The 27,839-nt window shown below is 44.5% G+C and overlaps 2 protein-coding genes across 10 annotated transcripts in view; one reads left to right on the plus strand and one right to left on the minus strand.

The window, feature by feature from the left end:
- Nucleotides 1-27,500, minus strand: part of SFXN1 (sideroflexin 1) — a 47,674-nt gene extending 20,174 nt beyond the window's left edge. Inside the window, exons 1-2 of one of the 8 annotated variants that reach the window (XM_074839125.1) lie at nucleotides 8,399-8,508; nucleotides 7,648-7,746 (exon numbers count right to left, since the gene is read on the minus strand). Coding sequence is in view for 1 of the 8 variants with exons in the window: in XM_074839119.1 (XP_074695220.1) it covers nucleotides 19,024-19,027 (4 nt within the window). In the remaining 7 variants the exon portion in view is untranslated. Of the gene's footprint in view, nucleotides 1-6,813; nucleotides 6,879-7,625; nucleotides 8,092-8,398; nucleotides 8,509-19,023; nucleotides 19,089-27,399 lie in introns of those variants that run through there. The other 7 variants (XM_074839118.1, XM_074839120.1, XM_074839122.1 and 4 more) reach the window with 7 other exon arrangements.
- On the plus strand, nucleotides 21,987-25,878 carry DRD1 (dopamine receptor D1). 2 transcript variants are annotated; one of them, XM_074839116.1, is made up of 2 exons: nucleotides 21,987-22,404; nucleotides 22,659-25,878. In XM_074839116.1, the coding sequence occupies exon 2, from the start codon at nucleotides 22,715-22,717 to the stop codon at nucleotides 24,068-24,070; it is 1,356 nt and encodes a 451-aa protein (XP_074695217.1). In that variant the 5' UTR covers nucleotides 21,987-22,404; nucleotides 22,659-22,714; the 3' UTR covers nucleotides 24,071-25,878. The 2 variants fall into 2 exon arrangements, with proteins under 2 accessions (XP_074695217.1, XP_074695218.1); XM_074839117.1 differs by having other exon boundaries at nucleotides 22,707-25,878.
- Nucleotides 27,501-27,839: the final 339 nt, after the last annotated feature.

Here is a 27,839-nt window from a genome sequence, read left to right on the forward strand (position 1 = left end):
AGTTATGAAAGTTTAAAATGCCACAATAAGACGATACCTGTGGATTAGCAGGATTATTTTCATCTGACACATTTCTCACCAGGCATGTCACAGAATGAACACAAATCACAGAAATGAAAAAAGACTCAGGACAGATTTGGAGAACAGAGTTCTCATGCAGAGTGCCTGAACAGGAGATGCTCCTTAGGTTTCTTTTCCCTTTCTTAGTACTATACTGTTAAAGACACCCACCTGTGAACAGTGATATACTGTGGAAAACCAGACCATCTTCTGGTCTAAAATGGTAACTGCTGGTTTTGCAAAGTAGCACCCTATGAAAGCTGGGTGAACTCATTTATTCAAAAATTCTTTTCCACGTAAAAAAAAAAAAGTAAAATCTCTACATCAGGGCTGGTAAATCATACTATGAGTACTTCCCTATTGGTATATTATTTGTAGGAAAGTCCAAGTTTAAGTATTGTTATAATTGAAATATCAGTTTCATTAACAATAAAAACTGCTTAGGATACTTATGTTAATCTGTTTAAAGCTCTGCAATGAATGCTTAATAAAGCAGTCCATAAATAGAAGCTCTTTTCTTTCTTTTCACTCTGATTAGCATATATACTACTGGGTTGTCTGTGAACAGTTTTTATATACTTAGATACCTCTGTCCACAAAACCAAGTCCTTTAATAATAAGAAATCTAAACAGTAAGAATCTGCCTTCACTGCAGATGGTTCATGGTTCAATTCAGGATCGTTTCACTCCATTTCATTTAGACTACCCCAGTGAAGGCGGATCTACAGAAAATAGAAGACTTACCACTTTCACGTCCTATCTTTATCTCCTTCCCATTTGATCTACTCTGTGTCCGCTCTGATGCTCCTTGAACCGTGTGTGCTGATATAACTTACTACACTAGCAGAAAACTAATGCAGCAGAAAGAAAAGAGAGGCCAGCTCAGCCTCCTTGATTAGTGTGTTGAACTGGCACAGTAGAAGGCCTGGGAGCACAAAAGGTCTTGCACCCTCAGGCTCCTTCAACAGACTAACCAGTGACCACCTTGGGTTACCATTTTGCTCAAGTTTAGGACCTGCAGATGCAGGAGGAGCCAGGTGTAATGCAAAACTTGAAGCCTAGCCTTAAATCTGCAGGGAAGACAATGAACAAGAAATATAAAGCATGAATAATTTTAAACATTTTGGTTTGCCAGAGTCAAGGTATTGGAAGTCTACATTACGGACCAAGAAAATGGGTGCAAGAGACCCCCAACTTGCTGTAAACTGGAAAAACTCCCAGTCTTTGTGTGTCAATGTAGCAAAAAAAAAAAAGATGGTAGAAAGAGCTAACATGACCTAAGTATTAGGGGTAACAGAGTAGACAGGGTGGCTGTAACACATGCTAGAACAGTAAAAGCACCCCAGAGACACACAACCACTCTGGTTACCAGCACAAGGTAAAACTCCTTTTCCATGCCTTTCTCGCTGCTGTTACCCATGCTAGCCAGAGTAAGCTAGCAGAAGCATGTTGGCACATGCTTTGGTCTCTCCTTCTGTTTGTAAATCTATCAAAAAAGGGTTAGTGCTGCAGCAGCAAAAAGCAACCTAGCAGGAAAATGGAAGACATAAGGTAACGGAGGACCCTTAGCATGTGCCACAACAAAAGATCATGCTTGAAATCACTGTGTCTGTTTAGAAAGATAGCCACAGAAAACACTGACTTTAATATTACTAATCTTAATAAAGATACAGAATAGTATTTAGCCTCCAGTACTGCATAGGATGGGGGGGGGCGGGGGGACGGACGACACAGGACAGGTGTCCACCCTGCAAAAGATTAGATCTCATGCAAAGAGGGATCAAAACTTTAGGTGACAGCTATTTAAGTAAACAAAACCATTTTCTTCTAAATGATGTGACTGACATAATTGATTTGCACTTTAAGAATATACGTAGGAACAATGCTGTTCTAAATAAGTTTAAAATAAAAATCATAAAGACTGTGGACAGGGGCCACCAATGCCCACAGAGAAGGAACAGATGTCATGCATACAAGGGAGCGTAAAAAGTTCAGACATTAGAATAACATAATTTGGAGACACATAAAACTTGCAGTGTCGTAAAAAAAACTCGCTGAGTTTGCCAGTCTCGGGACTCTGAGTCACAGACCCGTTAAAATGGTGCCTAAGAGAACCAGTGAATTTCTGTCTTGAAAACTTACAAGTTTTCCAGCAAAGTATTTTTAGAATAAAAGCCCCACCTCTTGTATTAAAGTGACTGCATGATGCTACTCATGACTTATCAGCCCCTATTAGTAAATGCTGAAAAGGGAAATAAATCCCATAAAGCAAAAACATAAGCCAATAAAATGCCTTTGTACTTCAAAGGGATCCTCTTATAAAACAAAATGTCCAACTACAAAGTAAAAATGTCGACTGTGCATAAAAATGTTCTCATCAATACATTATCCCACAGCCATGCAGTCATCATCATAAACTGTACAGCTTTTTTTTAAAGTTATGTTGTATTTAAACACTGACACTGTAAAACTGCAAGAAATAGGTACAAAATCCTCAATTTAAGTTGCTGCAACAGTATTTTACTTAGCTGTCACCTTAATTTTCTGATACTATTTTAAAGGGGTGCTGCTGTTTACCTAATCTATTCAAATACTCGATGACAAAAGCACTGTAATAAAACTATTATTATTATTTTAATGCTTTGTCAAGGGTGTAACTCCACTACCTTCAGTGATATAATTGTCCATATACATTAAGTGTGCCCAAGATTTAAGTTTGCATTATCCATATGTCCATAATAGAATTCTTTTTAAAAGAAAAAATAAAGGACATTTGGGTTAAATCAAATTAAAATAAATCCATCTGAACTCTGAGATAAGTAGAAAGTTTGCAAAGGGACTGGAAAGCAAATGCAGAAATCCTCTAGAACAAAGATAAAAATGTTTGCTTTGCTACAGTCAGCTAATGAAGGCAAACTTCCACAACTTACCTAACACTTAACTGCCTATATATAAACATCTGAATTTATTATTCCTGCACCTGTTACTATTCATAAGTACCAACAGAGGGGAGACCACCTGTGAAACTGGACAAAACTTTGAATCAACAGCACCTTAAATTTTAAGGTGGAAAGGCTAGCAGCAAAATTACCCAATCTGATCTTGAAACAACTCTCTTCCTCAACATCATTAACAGAGGATTTGGAAAACAACATTAATTTTACAAACACATAAGATACTGTAATGATCCATACTGAAATGTCACTGAGGTCATGTTCACATGGGAGGATCAGCAGTACTGGAAAGGATAAAAGACAACATCATAATGCAGTCAAACAGTTAACATCTATCATGGAAAATACGCAGTAAGGAAGGAAATAATACATATTTTCGGTGTTTCAAACAGATCAGTTAGGCATTTAATAGAACCACTTGTACCTGCAAACCCTGAAGCTGGTAATAGTTCACACTAGTAAATTAAACCAGTAATAAAGAACGGACTATGCTCTCTGGTACATTCATATTATTAAACCCTCTTAGTTTCCAAACTAGGGTGGCTGTGTCCAAACTGCCCATGGAGAAGAGCAGCTAAATCCTCCCTTGTGCTGCCGGATTGTCTGGGTGAGCATCAGCTGTCCTGAGCAAAACCACTCCACGCTGCGTTCCAGGAAGTTAACAATACGGAGGACCGTGTTCCCGTGACCGGGAACAATTTTTGGCACTGTTTAGCTCCCCAGTACTGACGCAGAGGTTTGATTATCCATGTGCTTCACACTGCGGCTCTTCCTATGTATCAAGGCATATTTTCAGAATCACAACTGCGATCGTGTGTTCATAAAGTTTTTCATAAACATATGACTGTCAAGCTAAAGAAATGGCCACAGCTTGCCACGTACTTGGCACCAAAAGTTGCGCTGAAGACGTGGTTCTGTAGACTGGAGGCAATTAGCTATGGTGATACAGATGGCAGATCAGAGAGAGGACACCGCTGTGTGAAACTGCACTTCCCAAGCACTTTAAAGCAAATTTCACTGCCAGCCTTGCCTCTACCACTCTCTCACCAAATCTCCTTGCTGCTGCCTCCTCATCTCTCTCCCCAACGCTCTCCCAACCCTAGTAATCAGAAAATAAAAACAAACAAAAAAGCATGGTAGAACTCACTGGCTAAAATGGAGGTCTTTGTTTATCTGAAGAGAATCTCTCAACTCCATATTTTTAATAACCTTCTACAAAAATCTTCATTTTAAATCAATAATTCTTTGACTATCCTTCTCATCTTGTATTTCAATCAGAAAGTGACACTGAACTGAGCTGGAAGCCGCAGTACCAAGCACACCCAAATTTCTTGCCCCCTCTGATCAGATGCAATCATCTGCCAGTTCATGATCTAATGTTTAATACTAACATTAACTGGAGGGAAAAAGAGGACTTAAGAATAAGTGAGAGTGGCCTCTCTTGAAAAATAATTACATAAAAAACAGCACAAAGTTTTAGTACAAAGGCTACATTTAGATATTGCTGCAGTACCAGCAATAGTAGAAGACTTTAAACCTTGTTTAAAGGTTAACAACAGCAGTTGCAGCAATTCTACAAAATGCAGATTCAGGAGTTGTCAGGAGATCAACTCTCCGCTGTTCCTTTTCAAAGTTCACGTTCTAAGCATCATATTGAAGGTCATATAATCACTTTTCAAACCAAAGCAATAGCCAAAAGAATAGCAAAGACTATTTAATTTATTTCAGACAGTAACATACCACTTGATTTTGAACAACGCAGACATTTGATCATTTATTTTAAACCCCATTGCATGACTGAATAATCCAGATGAGCACATGATCTCAGAAACTCTGGGCAACTCATGCAGCAGTGCATGAACGAGGAAAAGCAGCTTTGCTACCTTCCTTGGAACCATTTATATTTTCTTATGTTACTGACACTTCGTATTTTTACCCAAATCTTGAAAAAAATCCACTCCACAATTAAGAAACTTCGTCAGGTATGTCATTAGTTTTTCCAGTATCTAAGCTAAAATTGGGAGTAGAGCAACAGAAAAAGAAATTTCTTAATGGTATAACTGTGAACACAATTTTCTAGGTCTGATCTAAATACACATTTTTAAAGCTACAGTCACTGTTCTGAGTCAAGAAGCATCCCTAATGGCAAAATGTCCATTCCTTGAGAGATGCAGATAGCTTAGGTTGCCAGGAGTGCAATATTGTAAGAGAGAATATTTGTGAGAGAAACTCGCCTGAGAACTACCCCAGAAGCAGGCTTTCCTCAACAGATACAAATGCCTGAATTCTCTTCAGTGAGGATCCTTTGGCAAACATCCTTAGATTGGGTACCCGATAGGGTTCTGCTTCACTCTCTACACAGAATTTTCTGTCGCTCTTTGCTTTTACGGGGGTTGGAGTCCAGATTATAACCTCCTGCACCTTCCCCTGCAGAAGCGGACTCTATTAATGAGAGTGGCCTTTCACCTCTCTTGCATGCAATTTCAGAAAGTCAGCAAAAACTGAGCTGGGGGAGGGAGAAGTCTGAAGGGAAGTCCATCCAAAAGCAGTGCAGATATAATTGTGATAATAAACATTGCGACATCTCACTTCTTGGTGCCCAACTCCCAAACTGCAACCTGCAAGCCTCTGTTACAAAGCATGGGACACGCTGGGTACTCTAGCTTAGAAAAGAATTCAAACTAGCCTGCATACAGGAGGTCAAGTGAGTAACCTAGTCAACGAGAAAAGAGTGTAAAAAGAAAGATGTAACTTGTATGGTGTCCTTTACCAGGACTTAGACCCCTAACTTCAGGTGATGTGAAGGTGCTTGGGTCAGATCATGATTCTCAAAATCTCCTAGAGGCAACTAAGGGTTCCTTTTTTGAAAAATGAGTGAGGCTTTTCCCTGAAAACCCAGTAAAAATAGAAGGTAACAGCAGTACCTCTTTCTTACCAGAATCCTAAAGAATAGGAATAGTTCAAAAGTTAGAACCAGGTGCTGCTGAAAACGTTTCATGTGCAGATTCACTGGGAGAAAAAAAGATTTGACACACTTAGGTCCCTAGATCTCCATTCTTCAAAGCAGTCCCCTAACAGCCTGATGTCCAGCTGTCAACGCCCTGTTCTGGTGAATGAGAGATGTAGGCTGAAAAATCGAGGTTGAGAAAAGTACCTGCTGTTATAAAATGGGGAGAAGAACAGCTTCTCTTCTTCCTCTGACATGTTTATAAACCAAAGCACCCAAGGCTGCTTGTTTTTGCAGAGCTGAGGGTTTTTTTAAGCATTTCTCATGCTGCTTTGACAGAGAAATACTTAGGGATCCTGTTAGGCCTCTTTATTCCTCAAATAACACAGTGGCCCTTTTTGGGGCTCCTTTGCCTAAACAAACTCAGATTTTTCTTTTCCACGAGCAATGCCCACCACAGCAGCTGCTATGTCAGCTTAGGAGAAAGGACAGGAAATTAGCTACCCTCTGATTAGTAAAAGGTGACCTATTCTACTTTAAAACTACGACACATTGGCAAAGCAACAGCAGAAAGGCAAACCCAGCTACTGCCCATATTTTAATTGCTCTGGAAAAGAAATGAACACAATACATTCTCCAGGGGGATCAATCACGGCAGTGTAATTAGTTCAAATGAGAAGCACTAATAGATTTTTAGGGAATGAAAGGATTTTTGTGTGATGGCAAAAGACGTATCAGACTCAGCGGGGTCATTGAGCAATGGTATTCCTCTATTTGGACTACGTTTGCTATCACAGTTTGAAAGAAGCAGGACAGCTGATGACTGGGAGAAGTATGATGCAATGTACTTACACCAAATGTTAACAAAGCCACTTGCCAAGTTCTTCTTCCCCAAAACAGCTTCTACCAGTAAATATCTATTTAAATCACAAGGGAAAAAAAATCTTTGTCTGCACTATGATTTTTCCTACTGCAAACATACAAACAAATTGAACACTGGAGAAGGCAAATCATGGCAACACTACAAGACACTATTTTTTTTTTTGTTGCTTATAAATGTACGTGCTGCTTGTAGCCTAGCAACAAAAGCAGCAGTCTGTGTTAAATGGATAGAGCCTGCTGCTGGGGCTCTCTCCTCAAAACAGCAGCCATCTTTGGCGTGTAACTTGACGAGAGATTTCATCATTCTGCATTAAAGCTACCTCCAGATGTTAGAGGTTGCTGCAGCCAGCTCAGCGGTGTTGCCTTTCAATTTGCCACCTCTTCTCCCATCGCATGAGGTATATTGCAGAGACACGTCACATGCTCACTTCATCTCTTCATTAAGAAGAATAAAGATTCTTTGCTAAAAAGGGTTAGTGCAAGCTCTTATTTTATTTCAGTCCTGATTGCTGCAAGCTTGTCTCTGTTCCTTATTTTTTAACCCCCCCCCTGTTAAACTGAAGTAGGATTATCTGGCTCTACCCAGGCATGTTCATGGCCCTCTTCTGTAGGTTTTCACTATTTCATATATCTTTTTCTTATAGGATCCATACAGATGGTTTTTTTTAAATGAACATTGGTACAAAGCCAGTATTCACCCCCCTCCAGTGCCCGCTATAATCACATATTATTTATAATTCAATAAATTAAAAAAAATCAATACTCATAATTAAAATCCTTGCCTCTGGCTACCAAGGGTCTGACCTCCAAGTTCGTGTTGTGTTCCTCGCCTGGAAAGGGCGATCCCCCAGCAGGGAGGCTGGTTCCTGCAGGCCTGGGTCTCTGCTGCTGCCACGCACCCCCCTGTGACACAGAGCCCACGCTCAGGGGACAACTCGTGGTCAGGGGAGATTTGGGGAGCGGGTGGGGAAGCAGTGAGGGAGGAGGGAGGGGAGGGCTGTGGGGGTCCAGGCAGCACCTCTCCAGGAGAGGGGGGACCCGCCAGGACACCACCTCTGCTGCCACTGAGGGGATGCGGTGACACATGGGGCTGGGACCCTACAGAGGGGACAGGGGTGACACACGGGTTTGGGCCCCTAGAGGGGGATGGGGTGACACACGGGTCTGGGGTGACACACGGGTCTGGGCCCCTGCGGAGGGGACGGGGGTGACACGCAGATCAAGGCCTCTGCAGGGGCCACAGAGGTGACAGACAGGTCTGGGCCCCTGTGGAGGGGACGGGGGTGACACGCGGGATTGGGCCTGTGGGGGAAGGAAGGACGGGGGTGACAGGCGGGGCTGGTCCCCTGCGGAGGGGACCGGGGTGGCAGATGGGGACGGACGGGGGTGACAGGCGGGGCTGGGCCCCCGCGGAGGGCACCGGTATGGCACTGGGGGTGGCACTGGGGGTGACTCCGGCGCTGGCTCCTCCGCCCGCTCCCCGGCCCTCGGCCCAGCCCCACGGGGGTCCCGAGCTGTGGGGACACCCCTGCCCGGTCCCGGCGCCGGTACTCACCGCGGCCGCCGCGCGCTGCCGGCTCCGCGCCGCCCCTCGCCCCGCTGCCCGGAAGAGGGGCCGAGGCAGGCGGTCGGGCCGCCCCGCTCCGCGTCGCTCCGCCCCGGCGGGGCCGGGCCGGGCCGGGCCGGGGGGCGGCGGTCCCGCTGGAGCCGGCACGGGGCTGCCCGTCCGCCCGCCCTCCACCTCCCTCCGGGAGTCCCGAGGAGGCCCGGGGTGACCCGGCGGCCCCAGCACCCCGGGCTGCCTCGGGAGCGGCGCTGCCGCCGCTGAGCGCCCTTCGCGCTGTGGGGGCAGCTCAGGCCTGAAGTTACAGTTGGTGAAAGAAAAGCTGTCGGAGTGTGACTGAGCTATCGGGAGCGTTACTGGCCACCTCCGTAGCGGGACAGCGATGCCCGGGTCGGGGACAGACGGGTCGTCGGTCACCAGTGAGAGCCGCTGGCGGAGGAGGACAGCCGGTGGCCCCAAGGCAGCCGGGGACGGCGAGAATGGCTTTCTCCTGGCTTTCTCATGTTCATCACTCCCGCTTTAATATGTACTGCAGAAAACAGCCAGCAGTGGGGAAATGTTCGTAGCAAACCACAGTGAAAGAACCCTTAGAAAAAGAATTTACTCTTAGGCCCTAACCCTAAGAAAAAAAAGTAATAAAACAATGCACTCCTATGAAATCTGTTCCAGCTGATGAGAATTTTCTTGTGTAAGGTGCCTAAAAAATGTCAACTAAACACAGGTCCTTGATTTTGTTGGAAGGCTGAGAATGGATTTCAGAGCACTTATTTCCTTTTAGTAACTATAGACAATCCACATTTTATCTTTATAGCATCCAATAGCTTCTCTCTTTGGCGTTAGATGTACAATCATGTGATATTTAATAAAAATAGTAGGGACACTCAATTACACTGTTTATGTTCTTTCTCCAGCCTGGCTTCCTGATGAACATGGTGATAGACACACAAACTAGATTCCTAACACACCTTTCAGGAATCAGCACATCAATGCTTAAGTCTGATAGTGTTACAAGTCAGCAACACATGAGCCGGTCTTATCCCATAACCGATGCTGAGTCTTCTGGGAATGTGGTAAAATGTGTTCAGATACAGCAGTGCTGCATCCCCTGTACAGCCTGCAAACGGTGCTAGTTTACTGCTTTGATGGACCAGAAAAACTTGCCAACACACAGAGGCCGATTGCAACTACTGTCTATAACCCAGTCCAGTTCCTCCAAGGTCTTCTGTTAAAATTCTCTTTGTAACAACGCTGCTCTGTCTACAGGTCTCACCCCTGAAGGGGTGGCAGCTCTGTATGCAGAACAATCCTACTCAAACACTTTAAATATGGGGCTGGCAAGCTCTGACCTCCCTGTCACTGCTTGTTGCAGGATGCTAAATGGGAATTTTATATTAAAAAGCCAGAACTCTCCCCAGGTATTAAGTGTTTGTGGAGATAAACTTACTGGTGAAATCTTTGCTGCTATAACTCAATCTCTGTGAAAAATTGGATTTTTTTTTTTTCATAAAACCATAATTGTGTAGGCTGGAGTTTGTTTTCAGCTCTTAACTAGCCTACTCAGTTTATGATTTTCAATGAAAAGTTAAGATTCAACTTTCGTTCTGACTCAGACACATCAAATCTCAGTGTCCACCTATCTGTTTCCCCTGTGGCTCCACAACTTAGCTCTTACAGATATATATATGACAATTGCAGGTGCAAATATACCAGGTGAGATTCTACCATGAAGGAGTAAAAACTGCCACTGATACCCTTACACTGCATTTTTCTTATACAACAAAATTTTTTCATTTATGTACTTTACTGCTAGTGTCTTCAGTTCTTTTTAATCTTGTCAGGCAGACCCTAGTCTCCACGACCACTGACAGATCCAACGATGAATACATCTTTGATGATATCCAGCCCTAACACTTGTTGCTAAAAACATTGCAATGACTGAGCAGGAAAGACATCTCATTCAGAAAATGGAGACAGCTGGATGTTGTGCCTAGAAATAAGTTAGTTGTTGGTGGCTATAACTGGTACTGTGGTTTACATTCTGAGGACTAAAGTCTTTTGCCTCTAATAATTTTCTTATATGCCAAAGGTACTAACTTTTAATCAGCTTTAAAACTACACATGGTCTTTTCTGGACATTACAATAGAAACTCTGCTTGCAGACTCTTTAATGTAAATGTATTAATACCTAAATTTTTTCTCTGAGTTGCTACATGGAAAGCTGTGTTCATTCCTCGAGTTAATCATTTGCTCTATACTCAGTGCAGATGGTTTTGAACAGCTATGTAACTTCTCTTTCACTTGACTAGTCATTCCTCCCATTGCTGAGAAACAAATCTGATTTTTTGCCATGAATCCTGAAAAGTCTTTAGATGGCTCTGACCAACCAACAACAATTGCTCATAAGCCACAAAACTGGAAGGCAAATGGGTGAATATGGGTAGTCACAAAGAATATCTAACCTCTGGCCACATGTGTTTCTTCATCTGCATTGATTTTCATGCTAAAATGTTTTTGGCTGTATTAAAAAATGCAGCATCCAGGAGGATGTGCCAGCTTGCAGAGCCAGATGTGTGTTTTGGCCTGCTCCTGTTTCCATTCTGCGGTGAGACCTGGTGTACCGTCAGGTGGGTGGGCTGGAGGGGCTGCCATGGTCTCCAGCCAGCTCTCTGCCTTGGAGGATCAGGAGGAACAGACCCCAGAATGTCATTTTGAGCGTACTGATCTCCAGCTGAATATTGCAGATTTGTTCTTCAAAAGTTCTGGTCACCCAAAAAGACCCCTACACTGACAGTCCCGTGCGATCAATCCATGCAGCTTAGTCAGTGCACAATTTGTAAGCTCAAGTGGTTCATGCAGAGTGTAGCATCTTGCTGGTTAAATTACAGTGCAAGTACTAATGGTACATACAGAAAGCATGAATCTAGAGACTACGGCTGGATTAATCAAATAAGCCCTACCTCAGCTCCTGTTGAAGCATTCGGTTCATTTGCCTTATTTCCCAAGGAATGTATTAATAAGCCTCCTGCAAGCCTCCACATGTACACTCAGTCCTTTACATTTGTTGAACTAGGGATGAATTTAACCATCTGCATGTTTCCACCTGGAAGAATTCCCGGACTATTACAGGGCAAATTCTTCCCTATGCTGACCACAAAAGGAGGATTTCTGTTCCTTTACAGTTACTGCTTCCTCTAAGAAATGAGATTTACTGTATTTGCTTTCCTCAAGCTTTCCTGTATGCATAATATTTACATTGGACATTAATGCTTTTTATGTTTTTTTACCATTCCAATTTGGCACTGGGAATCAACTGAGAATGCTGCACATTGCTTTTATTAACATAAAATGTCCAGTAAGTGGCACTGCAGGACCAGCTTTTCCACGGGCAGTCAACGAGAGTAAAGGCAAGTGTGAGATATGTCAAGATATTTCTGCTCCATGAAAAAAAAGTAGTTGTAGAGCAGGTGGGAAATGATGTGTGGTGACGGCCCTGAAGGTGCAGTGCAAGGAACTGGGGTGTATTCAGCTGCTGACTGCGGAAGATGGTGTTAGGAACTGGCCTTGGCACCAAGCTGGCTGTTATCAGGGGTTTGACAGAAGAAACCAGCAACATTTCTGGGAACTCTTCATTAGCACTCGATGGGAGGTGCCTGTGAAGGCTTTGTGCTTCGTTTTGCTATCAGGAGCGGAATACCGGGTGAGGTGAGCCATGTATATACAGCATTTCCTATGGTCTACTGACTTACTGTACATTAATTTTATGTAGAAAATCCAAACCCCAGACTGGAAGGGACGTCAGTACAGTCTGAGGAGTGTCCATAGAGTCAACGATTGTTTCTGTAAATAAGTTAGGGACTTTGGAGAGTCTGTGTCAGTGTATCAGAAACCACCACCCTGTTTTCCCAGTCTCAGCTAACAATGAATAAACTATTATCAAGGGAAATTTGGTCAAACAGACAAGTAACACTACACTTTTTGGCAATATAAACTGTAATGAAACCGTTATATAAGCTGATAGAGGATTGCTTGCAAAATCAGTTAAAGGTTTTGGCTCCATCTGCAATATTTGAACCAAATTTTAGGTTACTCATGCCATACTGTGCCAAGGTAAATTGATGCATACTCAATTTTCCTATTTATTTAGATGCATAGTTATATCTGATAAGACTGGAAGGGAATGAACATGAAAAGCCACTCTGTATTTAGAAAGGATATAAAGCTATGTTTAAGGGGATAACACGCCTTTCAAGGGGATTAGGAAGCCATTTCCTCTATGATGGGGCTATTTTATAAATGTCTCTTGTGGGATCATTCATGCCCTGAAGCATCTGTGCCAGCTGCTGTCAGCAACAAGACTCTTGACTAGTCAGACTGATCTGTGCTGTCAATATGCAACAATGGATGTAGCATGGGGGCAAGAGCAGGTATAGCACCATCACTTATGGCACAGGGAACAGCCACAGTGTCTCAACACTGCTTCAACCAGGCCTGACAAATTTTTTTCATCATCCTCTAGGGACCAGGTATCACTGACTCCTAATAATTTCACCTCCTGAGTCTTTCCAGTGGCTTTTGAAAATAGCAATTAAAACTATGCACTCTCAAATGTTTCTTCCTGCAACAACATTGGATGGCGCTTGATAACCTCTGACAGCATGCAGAAGCAGAAGATAACACACAAGAGTATGCCACAACAACACGGGAAGGCGTGTGGCAATACGAGCAAACAGGTGAGAACAAGATGTGGCAGCACAACATATGATGAAACAAGATACCTCAGGACGACTCAGAATAGCGTACAACATGCCACAACATGCAATAGCATGCAACAGCACAAACAGCATGGAACAGCACTTGACACCATGCCATCGCATGATAGCTATACCCAGAAAGCCGATAGAAATGCCTAGAGAGCAGGAAGTTCCTAGAAAATTATGGACAATGTCTAGAAAACCATGGGAAATTCCTAGAAAGCTACAGGGAACTCCTGGAAAATTATGGGAAAATCTTAGACAGCAGTATTGAATTCCTAGACAGCTTGGGGGGGTGGGGGGGTGGGGTGTGCTCCAGGAAAGCAAAATGTGAATTCTGAGAAAGTTGGCTACAAATTGCTAGAAAGCTGGAGGGAATTTCCTATGGAGCAAGGAGGAATTGCTGTAAAGCAATGGAGGAATCCTAGAAAGAAATGAACAGTTCCTAGAAAGCTGTGGGAAATTTCTAAAGGGCAGAAGGGAACTCCTAGAAAGCAGAAGGCAATTCCTATAAATAGTACACGCTTACTAGAAAGCATCAGGGAAATTTCTAGAAGAGCATTAGGGATGTCTAAAGAGCAGCTGGAAATTCCTAGAAAGCAAATGTAAATTCCTAGTAAGGTGAAAGAAATACTTGCAAAGCAATAGAAAGGTTTCCTAGAAAGCAATATGAAATCTCCTGAACGGTGGGTGGTAATTCCTAGAAAGCTGGAGGGGACATTCTCAGAGGAAAATCCTAGAAAGGCATGTGAAATTCCTAAGAAGATGTAGAATAATGCAAGAAAGTCAGTGGAAAAATCCTGGTTGAGCTGTACATCCTGTAGTTCCTAAAGACCTGGGGGAAGCTCTTAGAAAGTAATGCTGAGAAAAGCAGAGGAGAAGAATCTATAGAGTGGGGAAGAAAGTGAAGACAGAAAGTAGATAGGATGAGATACCATAGCCTTTCCCGAAGTGTAACTTGTACCTACAAGACATCCCTAATTTTAATGTCTCCTAAATGTAGAGGGTAAGTTTAATGAACTGAAGAAGAGACACTGAATACCTGTGTTGGCGGAGCTGAGCCCTAGCATGCACCAAGCCCAGCTCTGGGCAGCTGAGCTTTGTGGGAAGGGATCAGGGGGAACTTGCTGACTTGGAAGGCCCCTGACCTTGAGACAGATTTTGACAAGTGGATGATGAAACTCAGGGAACATTTCCAGCCTGAGAGAGTACTATCTGTTAGAGACTGTCACAGCAACACAGGGCAGGGACAAGCCAAGGGCATCAAGGCAGGCTGCAAAGAGGGACGTGTTGCCTATGCTGCTGGAATGAAACAGTCCTGCCTGATGTGGTAAAACAGGCACAGAGGCTGGAACAGGAAAACAGATCCAGATGAGCTAGGGTGAAAGTGAATTTGGGTTTGTATCATAGTTTGGGGTAATACAGTCAGATCCCTGCTTTTTTCAAAAGTTCAAATGAAAGTTGTGGCAGGAGGAGTGAAGCAGCCCAAAGTTTAGACCTTGGTGTGGATTCTTGTTTGGAATATCGTTCCAGTGTTTTAACTTTATGTTTCTGACTGCCATCAGGCCCAGACTGGGTGATTTGGAAAGGACTTTGACAATCTTGCCTCCAAGAACAATTTAATCCCAGAACCTGAAGGTGAGACTCTGGGTTGATACAGCTGCAACACCACAACGGCAGCAGGACTGTCTGGGGAGCTGCAGAGGGGAAAATGCTGCCTGAGACAGCAGAGCTGCAGGACTGGGACATCTGGAGTGGTCTAGACATTTCTGGACTGCTGGTTGACCCTGTCAATTGTAGCTGGACCTGCTGCGCTACTGCGTGGGCACTGTGGGGCTGCCCCCCTTGCAGAGAGCCCAGGCTGGGTGTCCCTGGCAGAGCTGCCCGCTCCTGTGACTCCCTGCAGCACCGGTGTGAAATGCTTCTGTCAGTCTTCACTACGAGCAAGAAGTGATGCTTTGTGCAGTATCAGCTTCGATTTTTTTGGTAAGTACTAGTTTAATTATCTTTAATTCAAGGATTTGTAGCCTGATGATGGAAGGGCTCTGGAGCCTGACCATACTGGATGTGCAATAATGTGGACTTAATAATCAACTGTAGTACAAACTACTGCTCACTTGCCTCACTAACCCTTAGGGGCAATGGGCTCCTGCAGGTACTGAGCACACTCTTCATTGTCACACGTCCTGCACCAGAAAACCACAAAAATCTGCTGGTAGAAGGTAAAGAGTTCTTCTCCATCCATCAATCAGGTGCTGGGTTAGCATATGGGGAAGGATCCATTTCGTGCTGGCACGCAGCTCAGGAGTAAATCTGTAACACCAGTTTAGGAGGGGAGAGTGCCACCTACCAAGCCATCTGCTAAGAAAATTATCTGCAGTTTCATCCACTCTTGCTAGAAATCACTGTAGCACTCATCTGTGAGGAGTTTTGCTGCTAATACATCTATTTGTATTCTTTTTATCCATCCACTCAGAATTAATTATTTCTCAGATTAATTTCATTCTAATGAATCATTCTGTATTACTGGCTTTATTTAATTTCTGAGATACTAACTAATATGTCAAAGCCATCTTTAACATTGAAAGTGCTGTCATTTTTTCCGTGACTTTTCTTTTGATTCATATATTCAACTCCAATTTTTCTGAGGGCCTAAAATGTCCGTCCAATGCGGAGTGAAAGAAAAAATGCAAGCTCTACAGTATTAAAAAAATTATGCATATGTAAATAAAGCATAAATTGGGAGGCAATGGCCCAGTCTGTATTTTTGTGTTGACTTACTAGTTTATGTGCTATTTCATATAGTAAGTCCTCAGCAATCAGCTGCGTAGTGTTTTTATATGCATGGATTAGAATATAAAATTCAGCAGTACATTGAGTGTCTACATTTGTCAGTGAAATGATCAGAAATTTTGAGATATTTTGTATTTGTTGGGTTAGATTAGGTTTTAAAGAAGGGGTCTTATTGGTTTGCTGTGGATTTCCTGGCACTGTTCTGTCGTGCCACAGGGATGAGGCAGTCGGAGGAAGCGTTTTTTTTTTTTCTTAGAGCTCTCCTCTCCTCTCAGTTCTAATTTATTCTCATTATCCTTTGCAGTTTGGCTCTCTACCCACTCTGGAGGGAAGTGTTGGCAGGGCAGTAATTCCTCTCCTACCCCATATGTGTGGCAGATGGAAATCCCAGAAAGAGAAGGGGGGAAATCTTAGGCTTCCCTGATTGAGCGATTTCCAGGCTGATTTAAGATCCAGTAACGGCCTTTGGTTTGACGGAGCAGGTCGAGCTGTGAGAGGAAGGGTCACTCCAAGTGTTCATTGTGGAAAACTTTTCTTTCTCTGCTCCTGTGGGAGTGAGGGGGTGGAACTGGAAAAACCCCATAAAAAGTCACTGCATAAGCTCTGTTGATTAAATAACACGGTTATTGGCAGCATCACACCGAGCTTAAATTACCCATGGCTCCTGCGTGGCAGGAGGCTGGGGACTGTTTAGATGACAGCTTCTGCTTGGATCCCTGGCCACGGGCTTGGTATTTCCTTTTTTCCTGTCTTCCACTTCTCTCCAAAATAGCCATTTTGCTGTAAAATCTGGGGGGTTATAGCTGAAACCAACCAGCTTTGCTCTGGGTTTGGACTGCAAATGTAGAGAGGGATTCTGGTGAGGGAGCAAAGGGGGAACAGAACCTGAACGGGCTCTGAGCAGGAGCAGGGATGGGAGGGGAACACTGCTCTTTTCCCTTTACAAACAACCCAATTATGATTTTCCACCACTCCTAAAGCTTCTGTGTGCAGAACCCTGCAGACATGGGGCTGCTGCCTGATCGCCCACAGAGCCAAAATCCTTTCTGCAGGCTTCCTCCACTGTGGCCCGGGGATGGAGGTGAGCTGTCCCAGCTGGGACCGGGGCTGCCCTCCAACTGTTGAGCATCAGTGTATCAGGGAGGGGAGATGCCAGAGGAGCAGCAGTGTCTGGTCCTGCCTCGTGAGCACCCCACAGCCAGTGCATGAGCTCCAGATCCCGGGAACCAGTAGCACTGCCCAACAAATCCTTCCCATTTACACCCTTCTTGGATTACCCTTTGCGTCCAGCCCTGCTGCTGTCTGAATTAGCTGCCTCAAACGAGTCATTTAAATTCGGACTTTCACACATGGTGTTTCTGTTTGGGCTTTTTTCCTTTTCCCTGTCAGTGTCCAGACTTCTGCACATACTTCACCAGTGACCTGATACCCAGGGATGCTTTGTGTACTGGTTGCCATTGGAAATAGTTCAAAAGCCAACATTCACAAGGGCACGGATGTGCTTTTTGAGATCAGTCCTACTGAATCCCCATGACTCTAAGGTTCAGCTGCAGATGGATATGCTCTACAGTCAAAAAAAAAGCACCCACACTCAATACTGAATATTTAGGCCTCTTGTTGTCAGTGTTTGGGGACTAGAAATAATTTCTCTCACTGATCCTTTCTCCCTGCTGGTGGATCTTTATCATTCAAGAATGAGCTTGAGATCCTTGGAGATTTTTTTTTTTTAGCAGCAAATAGTTTTTTCTACTGCTATTCTCTGCTCTGAGCTTTTGTACTCACTACCGTGGTTTTCCCTGTGGAATGCCCAACATGATAATATCAATTTAACCAGTGTGCTCCACTGATCTTTCATAGCTGTTGTTCGATTTCCAGGAACCCTTGATTTTTCTGAGAAGGTTACATTGAGGCTAAAGTTATCTTGCCTTATTAGTATAACCGGTTATTTAGAAACCTGACATCTCTTTTAGACATTATTTCAGCTAACATGCCTCGGCTGATTTCATGTTTAATAAATCCCATGCATACAGACTCAAAAAGTCATCCCAAGAGTGATGTGAGTACAATTTGTATCCACGTACTGTAATATTGTTTTGTAAATTAAGCGGCCTTTCTCCAGCTCTAGTATGTGTACTATTTTGTAGATTAATGCATGTTTATCTCTCAATGCAAGATCTGGACTTTGTTCAACTCTGTCTTGGTCTTCCGGTAGCTAATTACTGTTCAGATGAAGATCATTTGGCTCACGGTGCTACTCAGTATTTATATTTTAAAATCTTCATATGGACCAAATAGGGCTTTCTCCAACCAGAGTCTCCTGGGAGGAGCAGGTGCCTCACAGGGTGGTAACAGAGACACAAAAGCTTTCCTTTGCTGGGCACTGCTTTGATTCCAGCATCAGTCAGTAGTGATTGAAAAGCATGAAATAAAATTAAGCAGCTGTTTTATGTGGGTACCCAGGGAGAATTAAACAAGCTCTGTGCTTCCTTCTGAATCTCCAAGAAACACCTGCACCACCCTCCTATTGATGGCAATTTTAAGCAAGTCCCGACCTGGACAGGAGCTGATCCTTCTCTCACTGGCTGGAGGCAGATTAGCCAGAGAACAACAAAAGGAAAATTCACCCTATACTTTGTATAACTGGCTCCCAGAGTCATGTCAATCGGCTGCCTAATCCCACCACTAAATTTACTTAAATAATAATAGGAGTTTAATGGATTTCACTTTTGTTTCTCACCTGGGTATGACTATTAAGTCATGAAAGTTTTAAAAGCTTACAAATTAGCTGAAGTGACAAATGAGTACAGCAGGGTGCCCTGCATGAAACGCTGGTTAAAACCTGCGTAGCTGTTGAAGGGGCTTTGCTCCACTAGTACGGTCTCGGCTGAGCCAGACCTCATTGTCATCCCTGAACTGATCACAAAAACTTAGAGATGGGGCAGGAGGGAGGCTCTGACTTCTGGGCAGGTATTTGAATTGCCAGATAAATAAGGATTGTGAGATTCTTATAGGCTGCTGTGAGTAGGAAGCTAAAAGGCTTTCTAAAATGTCAGATTCAAATGAAACCCTCACCCATATGAGCAGCATTAGGTTCTTCCCACGGTGAATTCAGCCTCTTCCTCAGGAAAGGCTACTCCCTAGAAAGAATGAACAGAAAAAAAAGAGTTTGCTCCATGAGCTGATAAGCAGATGATTGAGAGAGAGCACACTGCTCTCTTCTCTGCACTGTGTACCTCAGCATTTCTCTCCAGTATGCCTTGAAAACTGTGCTCTTTGTGTATTCTGGACTTGTGATTTCCCCTGGAATAATCCAGGATGGCTGCAGTAGAAAGCCATTTTGGGGAAGCCTCTGGAAGTTGTTACAAATAAGATCAAATGTGCTCAGGGATTTCTTAAGCAGGCAATGTTTCCCTCAGCCTAGGGTTTCTACTGAAAAACAGGAGCATGCTACAGTTTCAGAAGGTAAGTATCACGCAGTAAACCTCACCTGTGCTGTGCTTTAAGAACAGGAGAAAAAAAATAATCTTGCAAATAGAAAAAGAAAACTCAGTGAATTCATTAGAGATATCTATTACCAAACACCACAGAATTAATTTTCTTGCCTATTTTCACCCTCCTCTGGGGATGGATGATGATTAAAGGACAGGATAATAAGAAGGGGGGAATAAGAACTTGCTGAGAATCAGTTAAAAAGAAAAAAAAGAGAAAGAGAGGGGAAAAAGAAAACAAATGTTTTAGTTAGCTAGTCAAGGTTAGCTTAGCACTGTATCTGCTTTAACTGACATTATGAAAAATTATAGATGGCACAAAAACAACCTCACTGATGCTGAACCCCACGAAATTTATCTTGACAACTTTGTGAGCTTATTTGTACTTCTAGGAGATTTTTAACCTCCCTGTGATGTCTTCTATCTTAATTTTCTGATTTTTTTTTTTTTTTAGTAAGATTCTTATGCAAAAGTAGCAACTTGCAAATCAGCCTGTTCATCTTCCGTTGCCTGTTGCGGCTAAGGTAAGAAAGAAAAAAACCCTTCTGGAGAAAGAAGGGGTTCGGGACATAACCGCTCTGGTTTTGGAGCTTACTACCGAGCCGGCAGGCTTTTTGCAAAGTAGAGAACACGGTTTGAAGAGAGTGGCGGGTTTTTGCGCGCAAGGACGGCAGTTCCTCGCTCTGGGTTTCTTTCCTCTGCCGACACGAAACTCCGCATCTGCCCCCGGGGGTGCCCGCTCCGAGGCTCCGTCGGGTCCGAAGAGCCGGAGCCGGTTTGTTTGTTCCTCTCCTGTCCCCTCGCCTACACCAGTCAGCCGGGGTGCGGGTCCTCCGGCAGCTGCACCCCGCTGGGAGCCCGGCCTTGGGCTGCCCCCGCCCCGTGCCCCCCGGGCTGGCCGTGCCCTTGCCCTGTGGTACGAAGCCAGAGGTTTAAGCCGGTCCGGCGGTGGGCTCGGCCCGGGGCGGGGAGGCGGGGGGGGGGGGGGCGCGGAGCCTCCCTGCCCCGAGGGGCTGCCCCGCGCCCCGGCGGAGCTGGCGGCCGCCTCCTGCGGGGCCGCGGCCGCCCAGGAGAGGGAGCCCGGCGGCCGCGGCTGCGCCGGGCGGCGGAGAGGCGGCGCGGAGCGGTGCGCTGCCCTGGCCCCAGCCCGCCGCCAGCCCCGGCTCTCCCCGCCGTGCCGGTGAGTACCGCCGCGCTCGCCGCCCCTTCCCCGCTGCGCCGGGAGCGGGTCCCTGCCGCTCCCCAAACCACCCCCCCCGCCCCTGAGCGTGCCCTGGGGTAACGCTGCTCCCTCCCGTGGGGCTCGGGGAAGCCGCGGGTGCCTCGGCCGGCAGCCCGCTTCCTGAGCATCGCCCAGCCCGGAGTTAGGTGCCGGTACTTACATTCCGCATCAGTTATTGGAACCCGGGCGGCTCGCAGCGCCGAGGCATCGCGCAGCGCCCCAGGCGTCCCGCACCTCGGACGGGGCAGAGTAAGCCCGTTTGCGCTAAGCTCCAGCACAGCCGCTCCAGGAGCCCGGCTTTGCCTCTCGCCCCGGCTGCCTGATTAGCAGGGACGTTATTCCCCAGGACGGCAAAAAAACCGGGGAGAAGCTGCCCGGGAGAAGCTGCGCCCGATCGAAGTGTTAGAGGAGGCGAAGGGGGTTTGCTTGTTGCCCTCCATGCCTGTCTTTCCCTTGTCTTAATCCTTTAGGAAGGAGGCTCCGGGCAGGCAGACCTTTCCTGGAGGGGCGATGCTGCCGAGCCCAGCCCCGGGCAGAAGAAAGCCTTTGCCGCCGGGACCCGCCGGCGCCGGAGATGCGCGGCCCGGGGCGGGCTGCGGGAGAGCGTGAGGAGCTGCCTCCGCCTGCGCTTTTCTGAGAGGGGAAAAAGCATGGTAAAAGCTGGACCCGATCCCTGGAGAGCAGCCCCGCTGAGCGGGAGGTGGGATTATTCCGGGGTAGTTATGGAGAGCTATAACTTGGCAGCAGAGTGTTAAAGCGACTTGGCCCCTCTGGAAGAGGACCCCCGTCGTGGCACCCCGCGTCGTGGCTGAGGGGAGGCCACTCAGGTCTTTCTCCTCCTCTCGCCCTTCTTTCTCCTTCCAGTCAACGACTGAAGAAAGGACTGGTACTCGGCTCTTGCCAGTGTTGGGAATACCGTGCCTTTTGCCTGGGATGCTTTGCCCTGATGTGCCGCTTCGACGGGATGTACAAAGTGCGACTGGGACTGACCTGGCCAACAAAGTTTGCAGAGTGATCAGCAGGGGCCATGGGATGGAGGTAGCTGGGCACACGCCGGTGGGGTCCGTCACGCACGGTCCGACAGCACAGACCTGCTGCTCCCTTGAAAACTAACTCCTGATGGTCTAACTCTGCCGGTTCCTGTTTTTACTTCTCCCCTGCCAATTTGCACTTTCAGGGAAAAAAACCACACACACACACACACCTGATGCAATGCAGTGTTTCTGTGTTGGTTTTGTATATAAGATTTGCTATGCAATTCCAAAACTAAAAGAGGAGGAGAAACGGCCCTGCATCCCAGAGCAAACAGAGAATCAGAGGTGAAAGGTAGGAGCCAGCATTTCTGATTTAAATAAAACTAAACAACCTGAGCTACTTCTTACTGAAAACCTTTAAAACACACCTAGTGTATGTTTATTTTCTTTGTTTTGGAAGTGTACACCAGTTTGAAACAAAGTGAAGATTTTCTTTCTGACGCTGCCCAGAAACAGAGAACTGATGCATTTTGTAACAGGAGTGTTCCGAGGAGGAAGGATGGAGTGTTTCATCGTTGAGACATTGAGGAAGCTAGAGAAAAAGTACTTTGTATAGTATGCGTCAGTAAATATGAAAGGCTAGTGCAATGGACGCTGGAAACACTCGATCAATAGCCTGGTTAAGTGGGAATACATGCAAGCATGGAAAAGTGATTGCTTTCCTCTCTGTGGGGTGTATTTGCAGAGGACAGCAGCAGAACATTCACAGGTGAGCTGTCTGAATTAGGCTACTTCATGCTGGGGTGGTGCAGTGTGTTTCTGAAGGGATTGCTTAAAAAAACAGTCCGTAGGGTGGACTGTATGTGTGCATTTTCAATTCCTGCTCATAGAGCTTTCAGTGTTGTTCAGGATGATTCAAAGTGGGTGAAGTCCGTATGGGGGTGAAGGGACCGTAAGAAAGGACCTTTGGTCTGTTTGGTGATGAGTAATTAATGGACATTTGATGTCTCTGATCTCTGCAAGGAAAGGAGCTGATGTCGTCATGAAAATCGTGGTATGATTTTCCCTCAGGAGAAACTATGACTTGGAACGACACCACTATGGACGGGGAAGGGTTGCTGGTGGAAAGGGACTCTTCCTTTCGGATCCTCACGGGCTGCTTCCTCTCACTGCTGATCCTCTCCACGCTGCTGGGAAACACACTGGTCTGTGCAGCTGTCATTAGGTTTCGCCACCTCAGGTCCAAGGTGACCAACTTCTTTGTCATCTCCTTGGCTGTGTCAGATCTCTTAGTGGCAGTTTTGGTCATGCCTTGGAAAGCTGTGGCTGAGATCGCCGGTTTCTGGCCTTTTGGTTCGTTTTGCAACATCTGGGTGGCCTTTGATATTATGTGCTCAACAGCTTCCATCTTAAATCTCTGTGTCATTAGTGTGGACAGATACTGGGCCATCTCCAGCCCATTTAGGTACGAGAGGAAAATGACCCCCAAGGCAGCCTTCATCATGATCAGCGTGGCGTGGACTTTGTCCGTGTTGATTTCCTTCATCCCTGTGCAGCTGAACTGGCACAAGGCTACAACCACAAGCTTTTTGGACCTAAATGCCAGTTTACAAGGTATAAGCATGGACAACTGTGATTCTAGCCTAAACAGGATGTATGCCATCTCCTCTTCTCTAATTAGCTTCTATATACCTGTGGCCATCATGATAGTAACTTACACGAGGATATACCGGATTGCTCAGAAGCAAATACGACGCATCTCAGCTTTGGAGAGAGCAGCAGTGCACGCCAAGAACTGCCAGAACACGAGCGGCAACAGGAGCAGTATGGACTGCCAGCAACCCGAGAGCAACTTCAAAATGTCCTTCAAGAGGGAAACAAAGGTTTTAAAGACTTTGTCGGTGATCATGGGGGTGTTTGTGTGCTGCTGGTTGCCATTTTTTGTATTGAACTGCATGATTCCTTTCTGCGAGCCTACTCAACCGTCCAAGGGAGCAGAAGCTTTCTGTATTAATTCCACCACCTTTGATGTTTTTGTTTGGTTTGGATGGGCTAATTCTTCCCTCAACCCCATCATTTATGCCTTCAATGCTGATTTCCGGAAGGCATTTTCGACCCTGCTAGGATGCTACAGGCTCTGCCCTATGTCCAGCAATGCTATAGAGACTGTTAGTATTAACAATAATGGAGCAGTTGTTTTTTCGAGCCAACACGAGCCTAAAGGGTCCAGCCCCAAAGAGTCTAATCTGGTTTATCTGATTCCACATGCAATTATCTGTCCAGAAGAAGAACCTCTCAAAAAAGAAGAAGAGGGTGAACTATCTAAGACCTTGGAGAAAATGTCTCCAGCACTGTCGGGTATCTTGGATTATGAAGCTGATGTTTCTTTGGAAAAGATCAATCCCATTACACAAAATGGGCAGCATAAAACCTGAACAGTAAGGTTTACCCAGCAAGACATAATAGTGTGTATTGTAATAATCTTAAAAAAAGAAAAAAAAGATACACAAGATTTTTTGGTAAGAAGCTAAGTTCTAGGGAGAAATACACGTTTACACCAAGCCCAGAATTAATTTTCCTGGCATTCAAAGCAAATTTAGCATTTTAAACAATAAACTGAAAAAGATACTGAAAATTGGTTATAAAAAAGGATATTAAACTGTACTGTTCATGCTGAGGAAAATATATGAATTTAGATACAGTGCAGTGACAAAGAAAATACTGCTTCTTTCTACACAGAGAAACCAATTTCTAGCTTAAAATGAGGCAAAAGATAAATGTTAAGTATTTAATGTTTACTAGAAGTTAAAAGATTGCTGTGTCTTGTGATAGTGGGTGTTAACAGGTCCTAATTAAAGACTGAGGGATTGTAAAGGTAGGTAGATGCCTTCTTAAAATTATTTCTGACAAATAATTGAGCCTTATAATGAGAATGGTTATTTTTAAAGCTTTGGGAGGTAATATGTTGATACTGGTTTTATTTATTTATTGTTTTAAATTGATATTTTTCATATGTTATAACAGATCTAGCTTTATTTATGTTATTTAAGATGTCTAAATAATGGGATATTTTTTGAGTGTCATAACTGCATTTTGACCAGTCAACCAGTCAGCACTTTATTACAAGCTCTGATAGTCTGGAGAGCCGGTGAGGGGAATGTAGGAATGTTAAGAAGCTCAGCAAGAGATGAAGGAATCAACAAAACCGATGCTGTGTGGAGTTCATTTGCTTGTGGGCTTTTTTTTTAAAGAGGGATTTCTTTCAAAAGATAGGACCAGCGTTGACTGAGTTGTGAATTCTCTTCCCTTATAGAGATAAAAGAAATTGCTGCTATTTATTTTTAAAAGTTTCATGTTACAAAGACTTTGCTAGAATGTCAAGTTTGTGGATCTGTAAATACCTTAAATATGACTACAACCTTAAGAAGAATCCAATTTGAGAAGAAAAGCTTCTTAGATAACAATTCTTAGTATATAATGTTTTGTATTTATGTAAGATAAAGAGCTTTCTCAGACTTTTCTTATTTCAAGTCTTGGATATCTTTTCTGAACAAACACAATTGGTTATATTGGTAGTAAAAATGCCAAACCTCGTTATCATCTGTATTATTGCAGTACCACCAGGATCATGCTGTCTGTCTGCTACTGTATCACAGTCAGAATTAAAAAGTGAGGTACCTAGTGCTTTACTTTGGAAACTAGGAGGACATTACATTTTAGTAATTACCATGTCGATAGTCCATTCAATACGGAATAGTGCCTCATTACCATTTTGGATTAAGACATTTCTAAATATGGATGGAACTGCAGCCCCCACGTCAAAAACGTCCTGTGAGCTCCAAAAAAGTTGCCAATGTTTAATCCAAAAAGCCTGCTACTTCTTCATTGTCTTTCCCTGCTGCTTTCCCTTTGTAACGCCAAAAGCAATCAGTGAACATTAGCAACAGGAACACTGGGTGTTAATATTCAGCGGCTTCAAAGAAAGCTATTTGTTTTCTGAATGGGAGAAAATACCCTTTGGAGCAAGTTTTTCATAACATATATTAAAAAAAAATGTGTTGTCAGGAAAAGAGAACTGAGAGGAAAAAGAATTAAAGTCTAATGAACTATATACATCCTGCATCAGGTCTGTGTATTTATGTATTGTGAATGTTTTCATAATTTTATTGCCTGTATGCTGCTTTCATACATATAATAAAATTATTTTGTGAACAGAAGGTCAAATAAAGCAATCTACATTGCATTTATTAAATACATGCTGGTTTTCAGCAGTTGTATTGATCGTGTTAAAGGCAAGGACAGGTCCTCTTTTTCCATTTGCCCTTATTTGGGTTCACACCAAATGGGAATTTTTATTAGAAGCAGGAGAAATCCTCTCTAGTGAGAGACCTCTGAGCCCTTGCTCTAAACTAGGATTTGAAAGCAGTAAACACAGTTTGGAAACAACCACACTCTGCTTTGATGGTGACTAGTTAAAATGTGTAAAGCTCGACCTACTGGTGTCTCTTATTTCAATGATTTTTTTGCCTTGGTGTAACAGCGTAGTGAACTTGGTTTATAGCATGCTTTTATTGTCACTTTTTTTCTTTTTTTTTTTTTTTTTTTTTTCGCCCCAAGCTGTGCAGTACATTTCAAAGCCTGATACAGCCCCACTGCTAGTGTCTGGTTTTTGGAAAAAAATGAATTGTTTCAGAAGTGAGGCGATGGTGGGTGCAGCTGAGGTACAGCAGTGTCCCTCTGTTCATGGCAGCCCTCTGCTTTGTTTTTGCCTCTGTCAGCAGATTCATTTTGAAATGAAGAAACAAACAAATGTGGTCACTTCTGCCTCAAGCGTTACCAGCGTGACCCATTCAGCAGCTGGGATCTGAGCTGGGGCAGGAGCTGTGGTGGTGTCCAGCTCCCCCCTTCAGTGCTAACTTCCCTTGGTCAGTGACTGCAGCGGGTCTGATGACATGTCTGCCGCCAGGCTTTCTTAGCTCCTTGGGTAAAATTTCCTTGCATGGTGCTGATGCCAGATTTTTTTTTTTTTTGTACCTTTGAGGAATTATTTTACTTTTTAAAAAGTACACAGGCCAAAGATAAAATTCTGTGGTCAAATGTATCTGACTTCAAGAGCTTTTATGCTCAAAACTCTCAGCAGTCTGATATAATAGCAAAATACAAAATATGATTTAAGGAGATCATGTAAAGCAAGATGCTGTTTCTGTACTAGTTTATATGGGGTTGATTTGTATTCTGAAACAAATGGTTGCTCTAGTGCGACCAGAGGCTGTCCCAGGTCCTCCCTCCTTGCAGACGGATCTGAGTTTCAGAGGGGCACTGCAGAGGTTGGTGGAGAAGCGCTGCCTGCTATTGCTGCTGGGTTCTTCCCTTTGGTGTGATAGGCACCCTGCTAAAGGCAGGGCAGGGGAGACACACTGATGAGTTCAGTTTATTGTTTTATGTCTCATTCTATTTAAACTAATTTTTGCTTCTGACTCCTTTCCCTTACATATATTTTAGAATACCATGAATTCACCTTGATCCTAATTTACTGATGTACCCCACGTAGCCCTTCATTTTCCAGCCTTCCCAACACAGGCTTCTCTACCTGTTCTCTCTGGCTTTCCTCCCACTGCTGCCAGAGCCATTCTGCCACCTTGTTTGGCTTTGTTGGCCCCAGTAATCCTTTTCTTGGGAGAAAGTCCAGATTAAACTCCTGCCCCCCCCCCCCCCCAGCACAGCCATGAATCCTCTTCCCACAGCCTGCACCCAAAATTCTTACCTGTTGCAGAGCCTGGAGACCAGTGTCAGGGATGACTAGAAGGGACAGCATCATGCACCTGCTAACTGCTGCTCTATTTATGTGCTGAATTAATTGCTCAGAAGCTGTATTACCTGTTCTGTGCCTGGTCCGCAGCTGCTTGAAACCAGTGGTCTGCTAAAAGTACTGGTCACACTAATGTCAGGGTGCACCCCAGGGGCTGGAGACATGCCAGACCCATGCTGATAGCAGGGAGTTAACTGGTGAGGTTTGGCTGTAGTAACCCTGCGAGTAACCTGCGAGGAGTGCTTACTGCTCCGTGCTAGAAAGCAGCAGCCGCCTCTCTGCTGTGCTGGAAGATGAGAGCAGCAGAAGTTCATTTGCAATAACGTCATGTTTGAGATAACAGCCACTTTGGTGAAACACTTGCCAGCAACATTTTTCTCGCCATGTGTTGCAAT

This window comes from Strix aluco, chromosome 13, assembly GCF_031877795.1.
Source record: "Strix aluco isolate bStrAlu1 chromosome 13, bStrAlu1.hap1, whole genome shotgun sequence".
Lineage (NCBI taxonomy): Eukaryota > Metazoa > Chordata > Aves > Strigiformes > Strigidae > Strix > Strix aluco.

Excerpts from the sequence above, each read along its gene's own strand:
- DRD1 (XM_074839116.1), top strand. The coding sequence starts at position 22,715 with ATGACTTGGAACGACACCACTATGGACGGGGAAGGGTTGCTGGTGGAA.